Raw genomic sequence first — 19,475 nt, 5'->3', positions numbered from 1 at the left:
AGGTACCCTGTAATGTGAAATATGGATCATTTATACTAGAACTATAGTGTAGGTTATGCAGCTTAATTCACTGATTGCACTGCTTTGTAATTCTTTCCATTGCCTCAATTTATTTTCGTAACCGGCTTACACGCTTACACGATTGTGGGAAGGAAAGCGCAACGACCTTTCCTAACCTGAGCCTTCCAAGTTGGAAGGTTGTTGGTTTGCGCCTTGTGGATGTGTTGGAGCAGTGTAGGTGTTAGGTGGCTGAATGTCTCACTACTCCCTGTCAGTGTTGATGCCGCACACGCTGACCAAACATCACTGTCGATATGATCAGGTTTACTACTTCGGTGCACAGTTCTAACTCATACCATTTTTTCCCGTGCTGCTTTTGTCCTTAATTACAGTCATTGTACATTGTTAGTTCTAAACGTTTCTTCAGAATTCCCAAACTCCATTGCAGCGTATTGTTAGTTCTATAGCATGATAATCACCCAATTATCTCTGTGTATGCATGTGTACAGCTATACTCGGTCGACGACAACCCGGACAGGAAGGAGTTCCTGGATGGACTTTTTGAGTTCATGCACAAGAGAGGTGAGCAGCTCCTGCTTGCCTGCCTGTTCTATCCTCTTGCTCAACGAAATTCCCATTTGTGCCTTTAATGGCACCATCGTAATCAGGTTCATGAATACTGGTACGTTGCTTTTTTGGGGGGGGGGGGGAGGGGGGATGATAACAGGCTTTAACAGCACCATCAATCGCAGAGCACGAGGCTGGGTTCCCCAAAACAAAACAAAAACGATGTAAATGCAATGCTATCGACATGTGGTAGTTATCCCAAACAGGTGAAAACTGTCAGACACAACTCCTGTTTTGAGTTGCTTTTCTTCTCTCTTTTTCTTTCCCTACTAGTTGCTGTTACACTCACTGATCGTTATGCACAGATATACAGCATTCCCTCACTAGTGGGACCATTGTTATTAGGCTAGGGCCTGTTTTGGACTTCCCACTCTAAATAAAGAATACAAACAAACAACAAAACCAGGCTCAGCGGCATAGGCAGACATTCTTTCCCATCAGCATTCTATCATTATAATCATTCCAGGCACCACCGACTCGAGTTTTCTTCGATTGCTTTGGCCAACGAGGTCATCATTCACCAGGCTGAGTACATCACACACATGCCGACACACCAACATTGAAACTGTGAAGGGACAGGTTGATGGCTGAGTAAAATCAGTAACTGATTTTACTCAGCCATCAACCTGTCCCTTCACAGTTTCAACCACTACCCCCCGACCTGCGTGAAACAAATAGCCAGCATGCGTTTAAATCAATGGCGTCTAGCCTCATTCTCATCCATATGCTCCTGTAATAACTCGCACTGTACCCCATCGTAACCCCATCCCTTTGCAATGTGTTGGCTTCCTTACTTGCTAGACTGATTTATATGATTCTGGACTGATTTGGATCACAACTATCTAGGCTGAGTGACTGTACATCTTCTCTGCTGATGGCGAGTTTCTGGCTTGGATGTATAGAACCCTCGAGCCTCAGCCCTGAGGTGCTGAACTTTCCACGGAACCTTCACGTTTCCCTACGTTTTTTCCGCGCATGTTAAGCTTTGTGTGTGGTCTTTTGTCGCTGCTATGTTGTCGCAGGCTCGCCCATCAGTCGCATACCAATCATGGCTAAGCAAACACTGGATCTGTATAAACTCTACACCGAGGTGGTGGACAGGGGAGGACTGGTGGAGGTGAGAGCGGGGGCCAGTTCACTATTTTATAGCATCCACTCTTATCCTCGCGGCTACTGTTAGGCCCTGCAGGAGTGACCTGAAACTACTGTTAGGCCCTGCAGGAGTGACCTGAATGCGGGAGTGACCTGAATGCGGGAGTGACCTGAATGCAGGAGTGACCTGAATGCGGGAGTGACCTGAATGCAGGAGTGACCTGAATGCAGGAGTGACCTGAAACATCTGCTGACTATGTACACTGTATCAGTAGTTGTAGAATCCCCCCCCCCCCCCTCCCCTTCCCTTCCCGCCCCCCCCCCCCCACAAGGGCATTACAATGATAGTAATGAAGGCTGGTACAGCACAGAAACTAAGACTTAGTAGTCTTGTCCTCACAAAACAACTCAATACCATTGTCCCAATGCCGCGTCTTCACTTCGCAGTTCGCACATATGCACTAACTTCCACACTAGCATCAAAATATCTAGGCCTGCTCGCTCGTAGAGAATTCGATAGTGAATGCTGCTGTCTGATGATCGCTCCGATGCGTGAAACTTTAAGTTACAGCTAACACAGCCTTTCGCCTCTGTTGTGTGTGTAGTCATCTTGTTCTGTAGTTTCCGTGTTGTGCCTCTTCTTTTGCCTGTATCTGTACATGTATCTGCATTCACCTGCACACAGTTTGGGATCCAGTCTCTATTCACCGTGCGGACTTGAACATCAGCAACAAACAAACATACACTGTTATTCGTGCTGAACCACTAGCATTGCATACCTGCCATGGGACAACACCTATAGTGAACAAGACCACACAACCTACACACAACACACTACTGAGTATATCCCCAGTCTGCTGAGTATTGATTTTCAGCATGAAACTCGTGAGTAGAGACATTTCATCACGTTTCGTTCCACCGGATTTTCGTTTGTACATTGTTACTAGTATTTGGAATTGCAATGTCAACTAACTGGTGTTACCTGGTGTCTTTTCTCCCTTTATCCTCTTTCTCCATGTTGCCTATGGTGTGCCACTAATGAAGGTGATAAACCGTAAGCTCTGGAGAGAGATCGCAAACAGTTTACAGATCCCAGCCACAATCACCAGCTCCGCATTCACTCTCAGAGTTCAGTAAGTTTCGCATCGTTTCCAACATACTGTAATTTGTTTTAGAGCGTTTGATGGCTCCAGGATGCCGAGACCCCAGGTCGGCGGAGGGCGACAAGCCTCATCATCAGTACGGCATGACTATGCTCCAAATTAATCATTGCTTTTGTCTTCACCTTTGAGCTCTGTGGGCTCTGATCGTGATAAAAAATCATGCAGAGTGGAGCCTGGAACTGTTGCAAAATTAGTGTAGGTGCGTGTGCGTGTGCGACCACAGTTGTGATTTCGATTGATACGATTTTATTATGATACAGTCTCATGTTGTGCTCTACGATTTGTTTTTCACCACACACACACAGGTATATCAAGTATCTGTATCCGTACGAGTGCGAGATGTTGCAACTAAGCACCACGGATGATTTGGCCGCCGCCATTGACGGTAACAAGCGAGACATCCTCCGCATTTCGCCACTGTCGCCGACGGGCCGGAGCCTGCCAGGTGAGAGGGTGAACCCGCGTATATAGATTTCATGATGGGAGTGTAGCCTCAGCCCCTGGGTCATGGTAGGGTTCCATGACAATACTTGTAGCGAGAGTACACTGAAGCCGGGACTTCAGGTCGGCGAAGATGCTCCAGTTTCACCACCACAGTTGCGTCTGCAGTCACCTCTATCATGCAGTATTCTGTTCTCGAGGTTCGTGGTGTCTCGTAAAAACAAAACAAACAAAAAACAAACAAAACATAACCCCCGGGGGTTATGTTTTTGTTTGTTTGTACTTTGTTCTGCTGCGGGGTTCTTCTCTTCCACATCTGATGATCGACATGATCGACATGATCGATTGGCTGGAGTGGAACCACCGATTACAGGCCCTGTAGAACCGGTCCGGATGGTCAGGCCATGGCTGGACCAACGTTTTGGCCACCAACGTGTGTTTTCTGCTAAGGAGATCATGTGTATACCCACAGTATATCGTACACAAATTGTATGAAAGTCTAGGGCATGGCTGCACCAACCCAAACCTGCTGCCGCCGGTCCTGGAGTATTGAAGAAAGTGTTTGAGGATTTCTTACCATTGATTCCGTAGCGGATAGATGGATAGTTCCGAAACTGTGCAAGAAATGTCAGAATTAGGCGAGCTGGCAGTGCAACTGCAAGGGACACACGCCCGTTGGATATTCTCCCCTGTCTGGTTCTTGAAGTCCTGAAATTCTCAAAGTCCTGGACTCGCTCCGAATGCTGCCAGTATGCGATGTCTAAGCTGCTTCATCTCTGCAAAGTCCTCTTCTTCCCGTCTGTATGCCCTTCAGGACCTCCAGGGCCAATGGTTCGCGATCATACCTCAGTGGTCACCCGTGCAGGTTCCGACACTGCACCCACCGGTCTCCCGCTGCGTGTCTATTCGCTGCCTCCATCCCTCACCATGGCAACACCTGGTCACGTGCGGTCAGGGCACGGCCAGCCTGAGATGCAAGGTATTGTTTGCCAGAACCAAAAGGAACCTTTTTATTTTTTACTATGTTTGCATACCCAACTCGTAAATAATGAAAGACAATGGTACTGAGACTAGGACAAACGTGACAATTACTTAGCAGCTTTGCTCTTCAGCTGGGGGTTGGGGTGAGCGGAAGCTTGGTGTACAGTCAAGTATTCACTATGTACCCGATAGCTCAGTGGTTAGAGCGTTGCTGGCCTAAGCCAAGGTCCCTACTTTGAGTCTTGGTGGAGACAACAAGGTTGTTTTCGTTTCTTCGGATTTCCCCTTTTTCATTCCATAGCTCTGATGAATGTTCCATTATGTTTGAGAACTCTAAAGCTACACTGTATTCGATAATAAACCTTGTCATTGTTGAGATGAAGTTACCCTCCTGCTACGTACGGGTTCCCTGTAAAAAGGTGATCGGATGCCTGTTGGGAATTCCCTAGTAAAATAAGAATAAAAATAAAAATGAATGTACTCTTGGTTCTGTGCCAGGAAATGGCTGCATGCATCTTTGGCCACACGGTTCCTGATCTTCCTGTAATGCTCTTCCTGTGCCTGTATGCAGTTGCTCATGCATTCACGCCGTCGGGAATGCCGGTTTTCTTTGCCCCACCGCCTGGCGCCTCGCCCACTCCTGCAGCAGCCGCCGCTGCAGCCGCAGCTCATCAACCCCTGGCGGCCCTACCGCCCAGCATGGCACATACGGCACCTATAGCCGTCACCATGGCAACGGCGGCGGCTGTGGCGGCGGGCGTGGCGCAGAGCTCGTCGCAGCATCCCCTGCCGCCCGGCGCGCCGATACTGGTACAGACACCGCCGGCCTCGTCACCAGTACTCCACGCTCCGCACTCGGCAGTGCGCTTTCAATCCGCTGTGCCACCGCCGCCAACGCAGACGTTACCACCGGCAACAGCTGGAACGCCGTACATTGTAGCCGCCTCGCCGTCCCTAGCAAGCAGCAGTAGGGAGGGTAGGATGGTGGCCAGCCAGCCGCCGACAAGCATACCAGTGGCAAGTGGAGCGACTGCAAGTGGGGGCGGTGTGGTGTCTGTCTACCCGGACACAGTCCAGTCACAGGCTTGCAGTATCAGCCTGCAAAGAGGTGAGCGAAAATTCTGAGGTCTATTGTCAGCGTAGCTTGGTTCCTCATGAGGAGGCCAGTCAGTGGCTAATGATATACATATGCTGGTATGTATAAGTTAAATTTCTCAAAATGCGAAGACTCCACTGTAGCCATCCACTATATCCATACATCTTCACACAACACTCTACGAACGGTCTCTGGGCTACAATTTTCATTCCTCCCGAAAATTCGAATAATTCTCTTCTTAAAGCTACAAAGACAACTAATTGCACAGTAAGCATTTCATCATGTCGACATGTATGTGTAAAATGTTGTGCGGTTATCGCAAGGCACACAATGAAAGGGAAGGCGAGGATTCGTTCAGAACTGTTTTCTTGTTACAATCCTTTCCCACTTCTTTCATTTTTATTTGCCTATAAAATAAGATTAGTTTCAAGTAGTTCCCATTCCATTGTTACGTAGATTCACTGATGATTGTAACAAGAAAGCAGTTCTGAACGAATCCTCGCTTTCCCTTTCGTTGTGTGCCTTGCGATAATCGTACAACATTTTACACATACATGTCGACATAATTATAATGAAATGCTTACTGTGCAATTAGTTGTCTTTGTAGCTATTATTAAAACTGCTGTCTCCAAAACGCGTGTTCAATTCTCTTTTTCTTTTTCTTTTAGTGATTGGTGTAGTCCAGGGACAGTTTGTAGAGTGTCGTTAGGATGTATGGGTGTTTAAGTTGAAGCAAGAGTACATGGGGGGGGGGGTATGTACTCTTGGTTCAAGTCTAGAAAACGCGTGTGTGAGAGTTGGTCTGTGGCTAGTTCAGGGGATTGTGTACTACTAGGGTTCTTCGCAATTCACACTGGAGTGTGGGAAAGTGATCTGTTTTGAGCCTCAGCTTCTCTTCTGTATAATAATATAATTATGTCTCTGTCTGTCCGTCTGTCTCTATCTGTCTGTCTGTCTGTCTCTCTCTCTCTCTCTCTCTCTCTCTCTCTCTCTCTCTCTCTCTCTCTCTCTCTCTCTCTCTCTTTCTTTCTTTCTTCCATTGACCCAGCCTCATTAATACAGCCTCCAGGTGGCACATCCCAAGCGGAAGGTCATCATCCAGCAGGTGGTAGCACTTCGAGTGAGAACCAATGTCTTGTGGCCACTGTCGAGTTGGACGGGATCAGCTACGAGGGAATTCTGCTGCCCAAGCGGCTTCCAGTCGCCCACACACCATCATCGGGTGCAGCCGGCTCCGCATAGCTTCATCAAACAAAGGTTTCTTCATTCCTACTCAGCAGTCCATGTCGGACAATATAACCAAGATGCCTCGCACGCTGAGTGCGAAAGCAGACATTATGAGAGGATCAGAAGCTGCCTGATGACATCATGGAGGCTCCGATGATGTCATTGCGAGCCGAACCGAATCTGGAAATGCATCTTGTTGAGAAGGATGCGAAGGCGGGAACGATCAGGAACTATGGATAACGCCCGCTTGTTGCCAGTCCTATGTTCCGTAAGTAGCCTTCGTTGGCATATTATGCACTTAGTATAACAAAATTGATATTGACTTTACAGTCAAGGGTGTCTGCTAATGGTTATGCACTATATATAGAATGGCTAATTTTTACATTTTAGCGTTTTCTGGATCTGGATACAAGTAATTTCGCGATGAAATATTTTAGCGATCCGAGTTTCAGAGTTTAAAAGGAAATAATTATGATTACTACTGTACTGCACTGTACACTGTACACGTAAAAGTTCGATTGGCGTGGCAAAACTTTGGCGAAATCGCTCCTTTTGCTAAAATATCACTGTCGCTAAAATTAGCCGTTTCACAGCAATGCAGTGTAACGTAATGCATGGTGTCATAATGCATAGCGCATGGTGCAATACAGTGTAGTGTAATCTATGGTTGTGATATGGATGGGGACATCATGATCATGCATCATGCATATTATGTGACGCAAGAGTACGACTACCATAAAGTCGCGGATAAAAGCCGGGTTTGCATACAAGCACATCGCGGATAGAAGCCTGAAAATCAAACGGGTCAAATGCATATATGCCTGTTGCGCGTAGAAGCCTGGCTTCTATGCAAGCGCGGATCGGGTAGGTCAAGAGTGCATGCGCTATGTGCGGTGCATAGTAAAACTGCCGCCATACCGGTAGTCAGTGGTAGATCTACGCGTGTCGCGCGTAGAAGCCTGGCATACAAGCCTGGCAAAAATATCAGTGGTGCATATAAGCATGGTTTGCATACAAGCCTGGTTTGCATTAAAGCCTGATGCAGAAAGCGGCTTATGTGCTTATAAGCCCGGCTTTTATCCGCGATTTTACGGTATATAGATCGAGTGCAGGGCACATCACTCTGCTCCGAGCGTTGTAATCCCCCCTCACTTCTAAGGTTTTCGCCCATCAATACAAGAAAATTGTGAGTCAACATGGCCTCCACTTGTTCATTTTATGCGTATTTCTGTCCATGCAGGAGCAGATATGACATCAACGTGTGTCTAGTTGGGTGTGTTCGCATTGTGCAAGTCCTGACTGAGCGGCCAGGGCAAGCAGCAGCAGCAGCCAACCAATCCGCCCTACCTCCCTCTACATCGTACATGGGATGCCGGGGGACCACAGCCGTCAGCAAGATGCCATAGCAACACCATGGCAACCATCCGTAGGAGCACTCTCAGGTGCTGCACCACGAGTTGTGGTCGCCACGGGGTCATTATTCATCATCAGAAGTAGCAGTTATCGCAAGACCAAGTGTCGGGGTGCCTGGATCGTTCTCAGTGCAGCAATGTGAAATGACGCTCCACTGCAAAGCAATTGGAGCATGACCGTACACAGTTAGCACATTGTGAATCCGTGCCGAGAGCCTGGGGAAGAAGATAGTAGCAAGCTAACTACATGTACCTGCAGCTTCCTCATGATCAACTCCTTACATCCCATGCAGATGTGCATCTCTTCTGGCCGGCATGGATTGCTTAACCAAACATTACTATCATTGTTGGACATGATGCTCTAGTAATTGTTACCCCATCACATTTATCACAGGGAGCCTTCTGGCGGGCGCAAGACCGCTGTTGGTACATTGGCATAGCTTTCGGAACTAAATCTCTCTCTCTCTCTCTTTCTCCTTTCTTCTTCTTCGCCCTCCATGCATGGCAAGTGCTGTCTGCCTTGATCGTGAGACCATTGGTCGAGGGAGCGCACAGCACCTCTGCCCTCATCTGCACAGGTCAATTATAGTACTGACGCATCTCCTGCTGGTCAAGCTTTTACGTCCTAGTTTTTGTTTGAAATCATTAATTATTCTCACGAGTCACGATGGCCTGTGGCCAATAAGAGAAATTGTTGTTGTTGTTGCTGCTGTCGTCATCAGTCTTCTTTTCTTCATCCAGCGACAGACAAATCCCGACGACTCATGCGGGATTGATGCTGTCGCGTTCTATACAGCATATAGTCAATGGCAGTGTTGGGTCACGTCGCGGAGTAATCAGTAACCGGTGATTCTGTCGGGATTTTCCGCCACTGACTGCGAATAAGTATGTGCTCCCGGAGAAAGAAAGAAGGAAAGAGAGAGAAAAAGGTGCAAGACGGCGTACTAGTACGCTGTGGACATAGCCAATAAAAACACAGAGTGTGCATTGCGTTCTCGAGCCTACGGTCTGCGAGTAAAATGACAGTCGCAGAATGCAGCATACTGACACCAGGACACTACATGTTGCACTCAGTATAAGTCACAGTAGAGTATAAACCGCACCCAGACCCAAACATCTACCCTGTTTAAGATCATTAATTTGACAATCGTGCACTAGAGATTCGTAGTATAGGCCGCACCGACTTTTTGGGGTGAATTACTGGTGTTTATTGTGCGGCGTGTACTCCGGAAAATACGGTGTTCTGGCGACAACACATGTGACCCTAAAAGAAAAAGAAAGGGAACGCATGAAAGCAAGTGCGTGGAAAAAATTTCACGGCTCGGGTGAGAGTCAGGATTTTCGCATCCACAGGAACGCCACCACCCTCAAGGATCGAGGCGCAGATGCAGCTCCTACAGCGGTGGGAGGTGAGTGGACCAGACATTTGCTCTGCTCATGACCTCAGATCAGAGACTCGAAAGTAGAGCCGATGAGAAAGTGTTTTTTGAAAGGTACTCTAAAAAGCTATAGCAATGAGATAAGGTGGAATTTGCATGCGGAGCAAAGGAAGAGGTCCTTAAAAGTAGAACTCCTAGGCCACACTGGGGTGTGGGAGAAAAAACACGCATACACGCTATACTTTAGTCAAGATAAGTAACGCCTTTGCTATCAAAACAAAATACATATACAGTGGATAGAGATACTATAAATGGGCCTAAGTAACTATGGTAACTCAACCTGGAGTTACGATAAGAAAAAAATCAATGCAAAGAACAAAATTGAGAAAAAAAGGAAGAATACAGACTTGAGCACCTATGATGGCAAAGTCGGCCAGCAAACATGCTTTCACGTTTACTAGCTAGACAAGGAGCAGTACCTTAGCCAACTGTTCAATTCTGCTTCAACCAAATAGAGCATGATTCAGCGCATCTGCCCCCCCCCCCCTCACACACACATGTACCCAGTGAAACTGTGCAAGTAGGAAATGGGACAAAATTAAATGGTGTGTCGTAGCAATGAGCGGTAATGTTCAGAGTAAAAACGGGGCAACATCAGCACAAAAAAAGCACTCCTTCGACTCTAACTTGCACTTACAGAAGCCTCAGGGAATCCTCTCTGACACCATGGAGCATCGGGTGTGGCATTGAGGAATATCATCAACTCAGCGCCGTCCGGGAGTTACGTAATGGAGTGGCATTGCCTAGACCTTGGCCAGTGCCTGCTCTAAGTCCTTGATGAGGTCATCAGCACTCTCCAGACCAACACTGTGTATGGTGTGCAGACAGAACAACAACAGGACAATCAAGGCTTGTATGCTGCTACTTCAAGTTTCATGCTCTCGCAATCATCAGGCAACATGAGGATGGGGTACCGACCATGCCGGTATATATGCCAGGAGAGGGTACGGTGTGCATATACGTTCACATACACGTTCGTTCACACGCACGTACGCACGCACGCACACAATACAAAAATGCAATCCATTTTAGAAACCCCAGTGAAAACACCATTTTTAGCTGGGTCCTTACCCAACGCTGTAGACAGCAAGCTGTTTCGGCCATGAATGCCTCATCAGTACAGCTACGAGCTTTAAGCAAGCCGAGCTACCAGCCATGGTGCAAAGGAGACACCGCAGACATTAAGATAGCTCATCGCTCTAGCGCCAGAGTGCTCTAACTACGAAACGCAGTGGGCAATGCGTAATGCAGCAGCACTGGAGCAGCCTTCCGAGAGTACTCCACTAGACGAAAGCCGAGGAGCGTAACACCCATTCATTGTTCATTGTTGGCTGGGTTCTTATAAAATAATAGTTACTGATGTAGTCACAGGAGAATGAAATACATAGCAGCACACCATTTCCCAAATACATACAGAGGAAACTGTTAACATACAGTCTACCTTTCGAATAATGACCCCGATCGTGCAGGAGAAAAATGCCGGCATCTGCGAGTTGTCGTTATTGGTGACATTGAACAGTATGCAGTGAAATGTCCACTGGGTCTGAAGATCGCATCTTTATTCACTGTTATACACGACATACCTGACAACCATCCCGATTTGGCCGGGGACCGTCCCGATATCGAGGGCGGTACTGGGCACCCCAACGTGCATTTGTCGCATGCCTCAGCTAGATTTGTATATATGGGCCGCGATCAGCTAAAACATGTCTTTGGGGTTTCGTAAAAAAGTTGGGAAATGACGAAATGAAAAAAATGTTTTTTTGGAGCGCGTTCACTAGTCACTCTGCACTTCATTCAAATGATTCATGATGTGGCGATCATCTTCTCAAATTTTTGTTCAAACACTTGTTTGGCGTTCTACTTCAAGTAGCTGGCGAGCAAAGACTGACAATGTCCGCATCTAGTGATACTAGAGTAGCTCGCACGGCCAGACGATCGCTGTGCATGGCCCAGGTTTGTTCAGGTGTCTGCAAGTCCGTGGCGGCGGGTCTGCAGAGCGACGCTGACAATTTGTTGGGATCTCATTGATGTTGATGTCGACAGCGAAGCTGATTCGTCCCCGTCGTCTCCAGTAGCGAAGAGGCACAAGTTGTGGGCTAGTACATAATCATTTAGGCGGCGAACCGGCTGCCTTACGACGTTACTTGCGTTCAGCTCTCATGAGGCGTCTGACGCAGTCTCGGAAACGCAGGCGACGATCGAAAGTGTCACTGCCAGAATCGAAAGAGTATGCAAGTGCAACGCCGCCCAGCGCATCGTGTTGCTTTCCAGGAAGAACTTGGGCCATGCCTTGGCTTTGAACTGATGTCGTTGACATGCTCAAGTCGATCTTTAGTTCCGTTGTATTGTGCTCCGCCACAAAAGCCACTAAGTAATAGTTTGTCTCTTTGTGTCAGACTGTGCGAAAACTGTCATTTTCTATTTCAAAGTACAAATTTTGAAAGCGGTGTTTGGGGCACTTGTAGACTACTTTTCTGCCCTGTATCACCTTCAAGAGGTCAAGTAAGGTCCCAAGAACTGTTTTCTGGAGGAAAACAAAATTTGAAAAATTTCCCCCTAAGACATGTTTTAGCTGGTTGTGGCCCATATTGTCCTACCTAGTCCTGATCTCAGGTTTGCAAAGCTAGGCAAGTATGGCACGAGCTCGTTATCCATGAGATTGACTGCACATGTACACCTCCCCCCCCCCCCCTCTCCCTCCCCAGGCACACACACACACACACACACACACACACACACACACACACACACACACACACACACACACACACACACACATACACACACACGCACACACACACCATGCAGGCACGCACACATGCACACACATAGACACATGTAGGCAGAATAATCTTACCTGAATCGAATCAGACCACCAGCCACTTCCTGTGTAGCAGGGACTTCCCCTAGCAGGGACATAGCTTCCGGGTCATGTGTCATGGACGCAGGATGTTCAACCAGCGACTCAACACCTCCCAAAGACACGGCGAAGATGATCAAATTCAGGCTCTGCAAATGCACAAATAATGCAAACAACAACGCATGCACGTGCACACGTAGTCATGTACAGACACAGACATACAGATACACACACACTCACACACGTGCGTGCATGCACACACACACACACACACACACACACACACACACACACACACACACACGCACACACATGCACAAAATCATGCACCCCACCCATGACAATTCGCGTCAATTCTCATTGACTGGCCAGTGCACCGCAAACGTCATCACAGCAACACACAGGGTATAGTTCCGACGTTGACAATCCATAAGTATGTTACACAAGAGAAACCTGCTCAGTTTCATTTCATTTCGTTTTCATTTTATTGATTGTCCAAAGGCAAGTAGATACATATCATGGGAATCTCAAGGATGATAATATAATGCACATGTGTGTGAAAATGGAAATTTTCAAAGATTTAGAACCCCTCCCCCCCCCCCCCCACACACACATACGCGCAATACACACAACCAGAACACTACATGCCTTGAAGTGCGTACGTACCAGAACAAATGTCTTGGCTGCCTCGTAGCCACCCTTGAGCACAAACGAGACCATTCCACCGTAGGATTCATTCAGGACGTGTTTCTTGGCGGTGACGTGTTGCGGATGTGAGTCCAGACCTGGGTAATACACACACTCTATCTGTAGACACACACAGCGGAACGGGGAATGGCACAGGAACAGGACTGAGAGGGAAACCCAGAAAATACACATGCTGAGTTGCCGCAAACCATTCCAAAACCAACATCCACAGACTCAGTGGTCTCTAGTTAGAGAATAGTGGTAGCGACTTCGGCGATAGTCTTTGAGAAAGCGTTTGCTCCCCACAGTCCAGTCCAGTCTTGAGTCACTCAGGTGTCAAGTCAAGTCGGCGGAACAGCGCTCCAGTGTGGGGAGAAAACACTTTCTTCCCGCTGATAGTGGTAAAAATGTCACTGATGAAATAAGCATTGTCAAAATATTTTTCAAATTAAACTCGAATGGAGAGCCAAGGATTAAAAATTTTAAAAAAATGTTGCACATTTTGACTCACCATTATCCTGCTTGTAATCGTTAGTGTTGGACAAAACGGATAACTTGTAAACTTATGAATGAGTCATGATCCGCTCTTTTTTATTTTTCAAATGCCTCTACTTGTGGGCAATCCATAACACATTTCTTTTTGAGAATCTTGTTGAGAACCTCGATTTACGGACACAGACGAACACGTACCTTGTCCTGAGACTGCAGGTATTGCGCAACGGTCATGGCGTTGGTGCAGTGCTGAGCCATACGGACATGCAGCGTCTTCACCGCTCGGTGCAGCAAGAACGCTTCAAACGGAGACTGGAATGCGGGCAGAGCAGACAAACGGTAAACAAAACCGACATGAGATCTCTAGTAGACAAAATTATAGTAAAATTATGCAACAGCGTGCCGCAAAGCCATAAACCTCAGGTGTTGCAGAGATCAATTCCAATAAGCCCATTGCGCAATGACGTAATTTGTACTCACATAACACCCCACGCAGCCACCTGGGTATGGTCGTCTGGGGTGTTGAACAGTGCATTGCTGATCCCAGTGTACTCACATAACACCCCACACAGCCACCTGGGCATGGTCGTCTGGGGTGTTGAACAGTGCATTCCTGATCCCAGTGTAATCACATAACACCCCACACAGCCACCTGGGCATGGTCGTCTGGGGTGTTGAACAGTGCATTGCTGATCCCAGTGTACTCACATAACACCCCACACAGCCACCTGGGCATGGTCGTCTGGGGTGTTGAACAGTGCATTGCTGATCCCAGTGTACTCACATAACATCCCACACAGCCACCTGGGCATGGTCGTCTGGGGTGTTGAACAGTGCATTGCTGATCCCAGCGTACTCACATGCATTACTCATACCTCCCATATTTGGCAATGCGCAATGGGCTTAAAATGTGTTATATTGGTGCAATATCAAAATAGCGGACAGCACGCAACACAATCACACCCGCCTTCTCTTTGATGCATGTGATGTACAAATCACGACTCACCATGATTCCACCCAGCATCTTTCTCATCTGCAGCATGGCGTGCTTATCGTCATGGTTACGGAAACACGCACAGCCGGCCGTCAAGTCACTATGACCACCCAGGTACTTCGTGCTGTAGAAAATAGAGAGAGATAGCGAGACGAGAACAAGGAAGGACACATGCACACACAAACACAGACACGCGCACACACACACACACACACGCACATGCACGTCATTCCGGGTAGCGTTCTGCAAGATGAACTCGTTTCACCCCTGATTAGGTTGAGGAAAGTGCATGTACGTGCATGAGTGAGTACAGACTCATTCTGCAGTGTATAGTGTTTGTCTCAGCATTGTCTCTCTCCGCACAGTCTCTCTCTCCGCACAGTCTCCCTCCGCACAGTCTCTCTCCGCACAGTCTCTCTCCACACAGTCTCTCTCCGCACAGTCTCTCTCATCTGTATTATAGTGTGCATTCTCGATGCAAATAAATCAGTCCTTCTCTTGTCCCGCCGGAATGGACTCCTGCGTGGCTTGCATGTCGCACACAACATATTCGACGTTTTGATTGGCGGATGCCATTGCTAGAGCGAAGAGCACTGTGCAATGTTAAAATCACTACTTCGAAGTACGTACCAGCTGTGCAATACGATATCAATGCCGTGCCGTATCGGCTGAACGCAGTAGGGCGATGCAAACGTGCTGTCGATCATGGTGCGAATATGACGTCCGGTTTCGTTGGACAACTTGCCAAGCTCCTCCAAGTCCAACATCTCCACCGACGGGTTGGTCAATGTCTCTCCGTAGAGCAACTGCAGCGTAAAAAAACAGGCGGGGTAAACAGGGGAAACAATGCAGTGCTTGCTCAAGATCATCTAGAATACAAGATAATCGAGTAAGCTTCGACGATACAGGAGCTCCTAGTCCTAGGGAGGTTATGCAATTACATAACCGTTTGGTATGCTTAGTATGCAATGGCAATGTGATTACATCATCGTTTGGTATGCTTAGTATGCAATGGCAATGTGATTACATCATTGTTTGATATGCTTAGAATGCAATGGCAATGTGATTACATCATTGTTTGAGATGTTTCGCGTGGAGTTGCAGGGCCATGGCGAAGCAATGCACCAGTGTTAGTTGCCAAACAAACAAGAAGCTGGTGCATCACTGCCCTCTTTACCCTCCACGCAATGCATCTCGACTGATCTCAATCGCCTAACCTCTATTAATGATGTGGAATAACGAGCTTACCACTGTGTTTGGTTTGATAGCCTTGCGATACTCGTCAATACAGCACGGCTTGACGAGTGTGACCTCCACACCGATACGGGGACACATCTCGGTGAAATACGACATACACGCTGCATAGCATAGGTCTGGAGCAACCTGACAATAAACAAACAAAACACACACACACACACACACACACACACACACACACACACACACACACACAAAGGAGCAGCAACAGCAGTGGCAGCCACAGCGCAAGTTGCATCGATGACGAAGACAGGAATGGCAAAGATAATCACAGCGAAGTTCTTAATCTGCACTATGGGTGTTCTACGCTGATCGCTGCCTTTGTCTCATAGAGAGGCTACTATCAAGTGTTTTAAGTGCACGGGTTCGCGTACAGGGTGGGTCAAGAACCGCATTTCTGCTTCCGTGGGACGCCACCACCCCATGATCAAGCGTCAGATATCCATTATTAGCAAGAGTCCATAACCCCTAGAGTGTGCAACTCTGTACATGGGGATCCGCAAGGCGGAATTCCAACATTACGTCAAAATTGACGTACACATTCGTTGCGCTTCTACTACTCCCTGATTCCAAGCACCGCGGCCGCGGATCGGAATGCAGAGTTTTGTCCTCTGTGCCTCAGCGGCATGACGTAACGTTGGAATTCCGCCGCGCAATGGGCCTACAGCAGCCATCTCCAGTTGCACACCCTTGGGGTTATGGACACTTGATATTAGGCTGAGTGTATTTGGCTCTCCCTGCGATTTAGTTGAGAGAGTAGTGGCATTCCTATGGATGCGGGCAATTCAGTTAGACTAAAGTCGCGCACGAACTGTCAACAGGGGATATAGGCACAGCAGTTTAATGTGGCTATGTATGAACGTTCCGAGTCAGAAGACTGTGGATTTCAGCAGTGGGGGTGTGCTGGAGCTAAGCATAAGCCCGTTGAATGCCTCTGTACTCTGGCAGTGTAGCGTTTAGTTGTTGCACGTTCTGACTGTATATAGATCTACCTACAGTGATGGAGAGTTACTCTTAACTCGTATCCACGCGTCCTTTCCTAGTAACAAATGAGCCGCGACACGACAAAAGGGTGCTTATCGCACGCGACATCAAACTGAGAAAAACTCCTTTGAAAGTTTAGTATGCTATATTGAGAGTGCACATTTTCTTTTTGAATTCGATTAGTTTTTGTTGCAATTTATCAAGCTTTTTGAATGCAGTTTTTGCAGCAGAAGCAGTCAGAATTCAGCCATGGCGCTGTATCCACAACTCAGTTTGTGAATGTTTTGCCATAAGCACCCTTTTGTCATGGTGCGGCTCAAATATATAAAATTAATAAAAACAACAAGTTTAACCCTCCCCCCCCCCCCCCCCCCCCCCCACCAACACACATACAAAAAAGTACCAGCCTACTATCTCACCACATGATCTCCTTTGCGTAGAAACGTCAGCAGTGCGGAGGAGATGGCAGACATACCGGACGCGTACATCAGACAACCACCGTCGGCACCTTCCAGCTCAGCAATGGCGTCTGCCACCAGGTTGGTGGTGGGGTTTTCCCACCGACTATAAAGATAACCGGCCTACGAGAGGGCATGTACAGGAGAAATGAGAACACGCAAGAAACAGCTACTGTAGGGTTTTTAAAACGATTTTTTTTTACTTCCAGCCGCAACAAGTTTATGACTAACGAAGTAGCGGTGAGGCATCCTGCAGCTTCATAACTCGAAGAGAATTGGTGAGCACACATGCTCATTCCCTGGGCACTGCAAATTCACAACTCATTTCATTTCACAGAATCATTATGAAAATGATTCTGTGAAATGAAATGAGTTGTGAATTTGCAGTGCCCAGGGAATGAGCATGACTGTGTGCTCACCAATTCTCTTCAAGTTTATGACTGGAAGTATAACACACCGGTAGCTAGCTTTGTGAAATTCAGGTCACTGTTTGACCAAGTCTGCTGAAAGCATAAGAGATTGTAAACTGTCTAGTACGTGTATTTGCAAAGTTGCTGAAGTGTTATTACCCGTAAACATCCACTACCTTTGCAACGAGGTCATAATCTCGAATGCAAGCCAGCGTAAATCAAACATTCAACGATGTGTGTGGGGAGGGGGGTGCATATGTGCGGGCGTGCATGCCTGTGTGTGTGGGGGGGGGGGCGTGCCTGCGTGCGTGGATGCAGTGTTCAGGGAACATATTTCTGTGTCATGTGACTCGTTTCAAAACAAGTTCATTTCAAGAAATCGCACAATGTCAGTGGCGCTAGAGTAAAACAATGATATTGTTATTCTCTGGTCACAAGATATCATCGTGTAGGCGCTCCACAGTGCAGGACTACAGTGCATCATGCTACGATAGTAATACCGGTATTAACGTCGGGGGGGGGGGGGGGGGGAGGTGCTCCTTTTATTAGGCATGCAAGTTCGTAAATACAATTAATTATTTGTGGACCTTGAAGGAGAGACAACTGACTGGAGCCACTCAAATACCCTACAGCCGGTATTTTATTTTCCCCAAAAAACCGTATGAGCTAATAATTCACTCCTGACGTCACTTGTACTTGATGCATGTAGGCACTGTCAACAATGGAATTTCAATTCACGAATTTTCTAAAATTTAATAGGAAGTGCGTGACATGAAAGCGCTAGCGTACCCCAGTCTGCACTAACTGCGCGTCTTCAAAGTTTCTTGGACAGAACACGGAAGAAGCATAGATGGGCGAGACCAGTGGAGGTTGATCCGGTGGAGGATTCCGTCTGGTCACCGCTCGAGTTCCAAACTGCAATTTTGCTCGTTCTTCCTGATCGTTACTGCCTGGGCCGGCGGCACCAGATTCTGCCGCCGAAGACGCCATGCTCGTTGTCGACCCACAACTTACTTACAAACAGTTGTCGTTGAGACGAATAAGACTGGCATTCACACAGGCTGCCAGCAATAGCAAGACAATTATTTCTTTTCTCGTGTGATCAACATGACATTGTAATCCTGTCGTCGTCATCTTTTCTTTGACTTTCGAATTTTTGAGCTTTTTTGGGGCCGAGAAGGTGCACGCCGCCAAGGCGTCATGGCTTGATTGGTGGCATTTTTGGGAATTTGCTGGTCAGTTCACCATAGGCAGGCTGTGGGCAAAAGGAAGTACTAGTATTTAGTTAAAAATAGCAGTAGCAGCGTTTCCGTAGTAGATCTACCGTGTATTTTACCTGACCTCCGGGAGCTCCTCACCATTGGATGATTTTACTTGTAGCTGCCACTTGCCAGGATTTTTATTTGCGTACAATTATCAGGAATAATACTGTTCAGTGCGAGATGCCTGGTGTGTGCATGCAGCCATGTTTTGTATCCCTATCAACTACATGTAGTCTCTGAGCATAATAATCTGTGGTCTGCTTCACCCATGGTACGCGTGGCCCGCTGCTGCTGCTGCAGCGGATGATGAGGCCAAGTAACGTGGAGCCGTTTATCCATCAAACACTACCGGTAATGTTAACCAGCCCAGCCTCCGCCGGACAATTTAAACTCAGTTGGATGTGCATGCAAAACCCCTAATATTTTTAAAAAAAAAAAATTTTTGCATACACATTAACTTGTTAAACCCTCTCAAGCAGTGATTGGCCTATGTCCATAACCATGGCAACATAATTATGAAATACCCGTACACAGTGGTCAAGCTTGATCAATGCATGCGGTCTGTGACCTGTGGGCATTTCGCATGCATT

General features: G+C 47.3%; 2 protein-coding genes across 2 annotated transcripts; one reads left to right on the top strand and one right to left on the bottom strand.

The window, feature by feature from the left end:
- The first annotated feature begins 91 nt into the window (after positions 1 to 91).
- LOC135818947 (AT-rich interactive domain-containing protein 3A-like) lies at positions 92 to 8,761 on the top strand. The gene is made up of 8 exons (XM_065332118.1): positions 92 to 582; positions 1,650 to 1,744; positions 2,764 to 2,852; positions 3,188 to 3,327; positions 4,138 to 4,302; positions 4,876 to 5,412; positions 6,449 to 6,895; positions 7,868 to 8,761. Exons 1-7 carry the CDS (start codon positions 570 to 572, stop codon positions 6,640 to 6,642), a joined length of 1,233 nt encoding a protein of 410 aa, XP_065188190.1. The 5' UTR covers positions 92 to 569; the 3' UTR covers positions 6,643 to 6,895; positions 7,868 to 8,761.
- Positions 8,762 to 9,449: 688 nt separating this feature from the next.
- LOC135819892 (L-methionine gamma-lyase-like) lies at positions 9,450 to 18,728 on the bottom strand. The gene is made up of 9 exons (XM_065333192.1): positions 18,413 to 18,728; positions 17,175 to 17,336; positions 15,763 to 15,897; positions 15,145 to 15,320; positions 14,527 to 14,638; positions 13,719 to 13,832; positions 13,008 to 13,148; positions 12,339 to 12,490; positions 9,450 to 10,285 (listed from the first exon to the last, which is right to left on the bottom strand). Exons 1-9 carry the CDS (start codon positions 18,611 to 18,613, stop codon positions 10,222 to 10,224), a joined length of 1,257 nt encoding a protein of 418 aa, XP_065189264.1. The 5' UTR covers positions 18,614 to 18,728; the 3' UTR covers positions 9,450 to 10,221.
- Positions 18,729 to 19,475: the final 747 nt, after the last annotated feature.

This window comes from Sycon ciliatum, chromosome 6 (assembly GCF_964019385.1).
Source record: "Sycon ciliatum chromosome 6, ocSycCili1.1, whole genome shotgun sequence".
Taxonomy (NCBI): Eukaryota; Metazoa; Porifera; class Calcarea; order Leucosolenida; family Sycettidae; genus Sycon; species Sycon ciliatum.
This window is presented reverse-complemented; position numbering and strand designations above follow the sequence as displayed.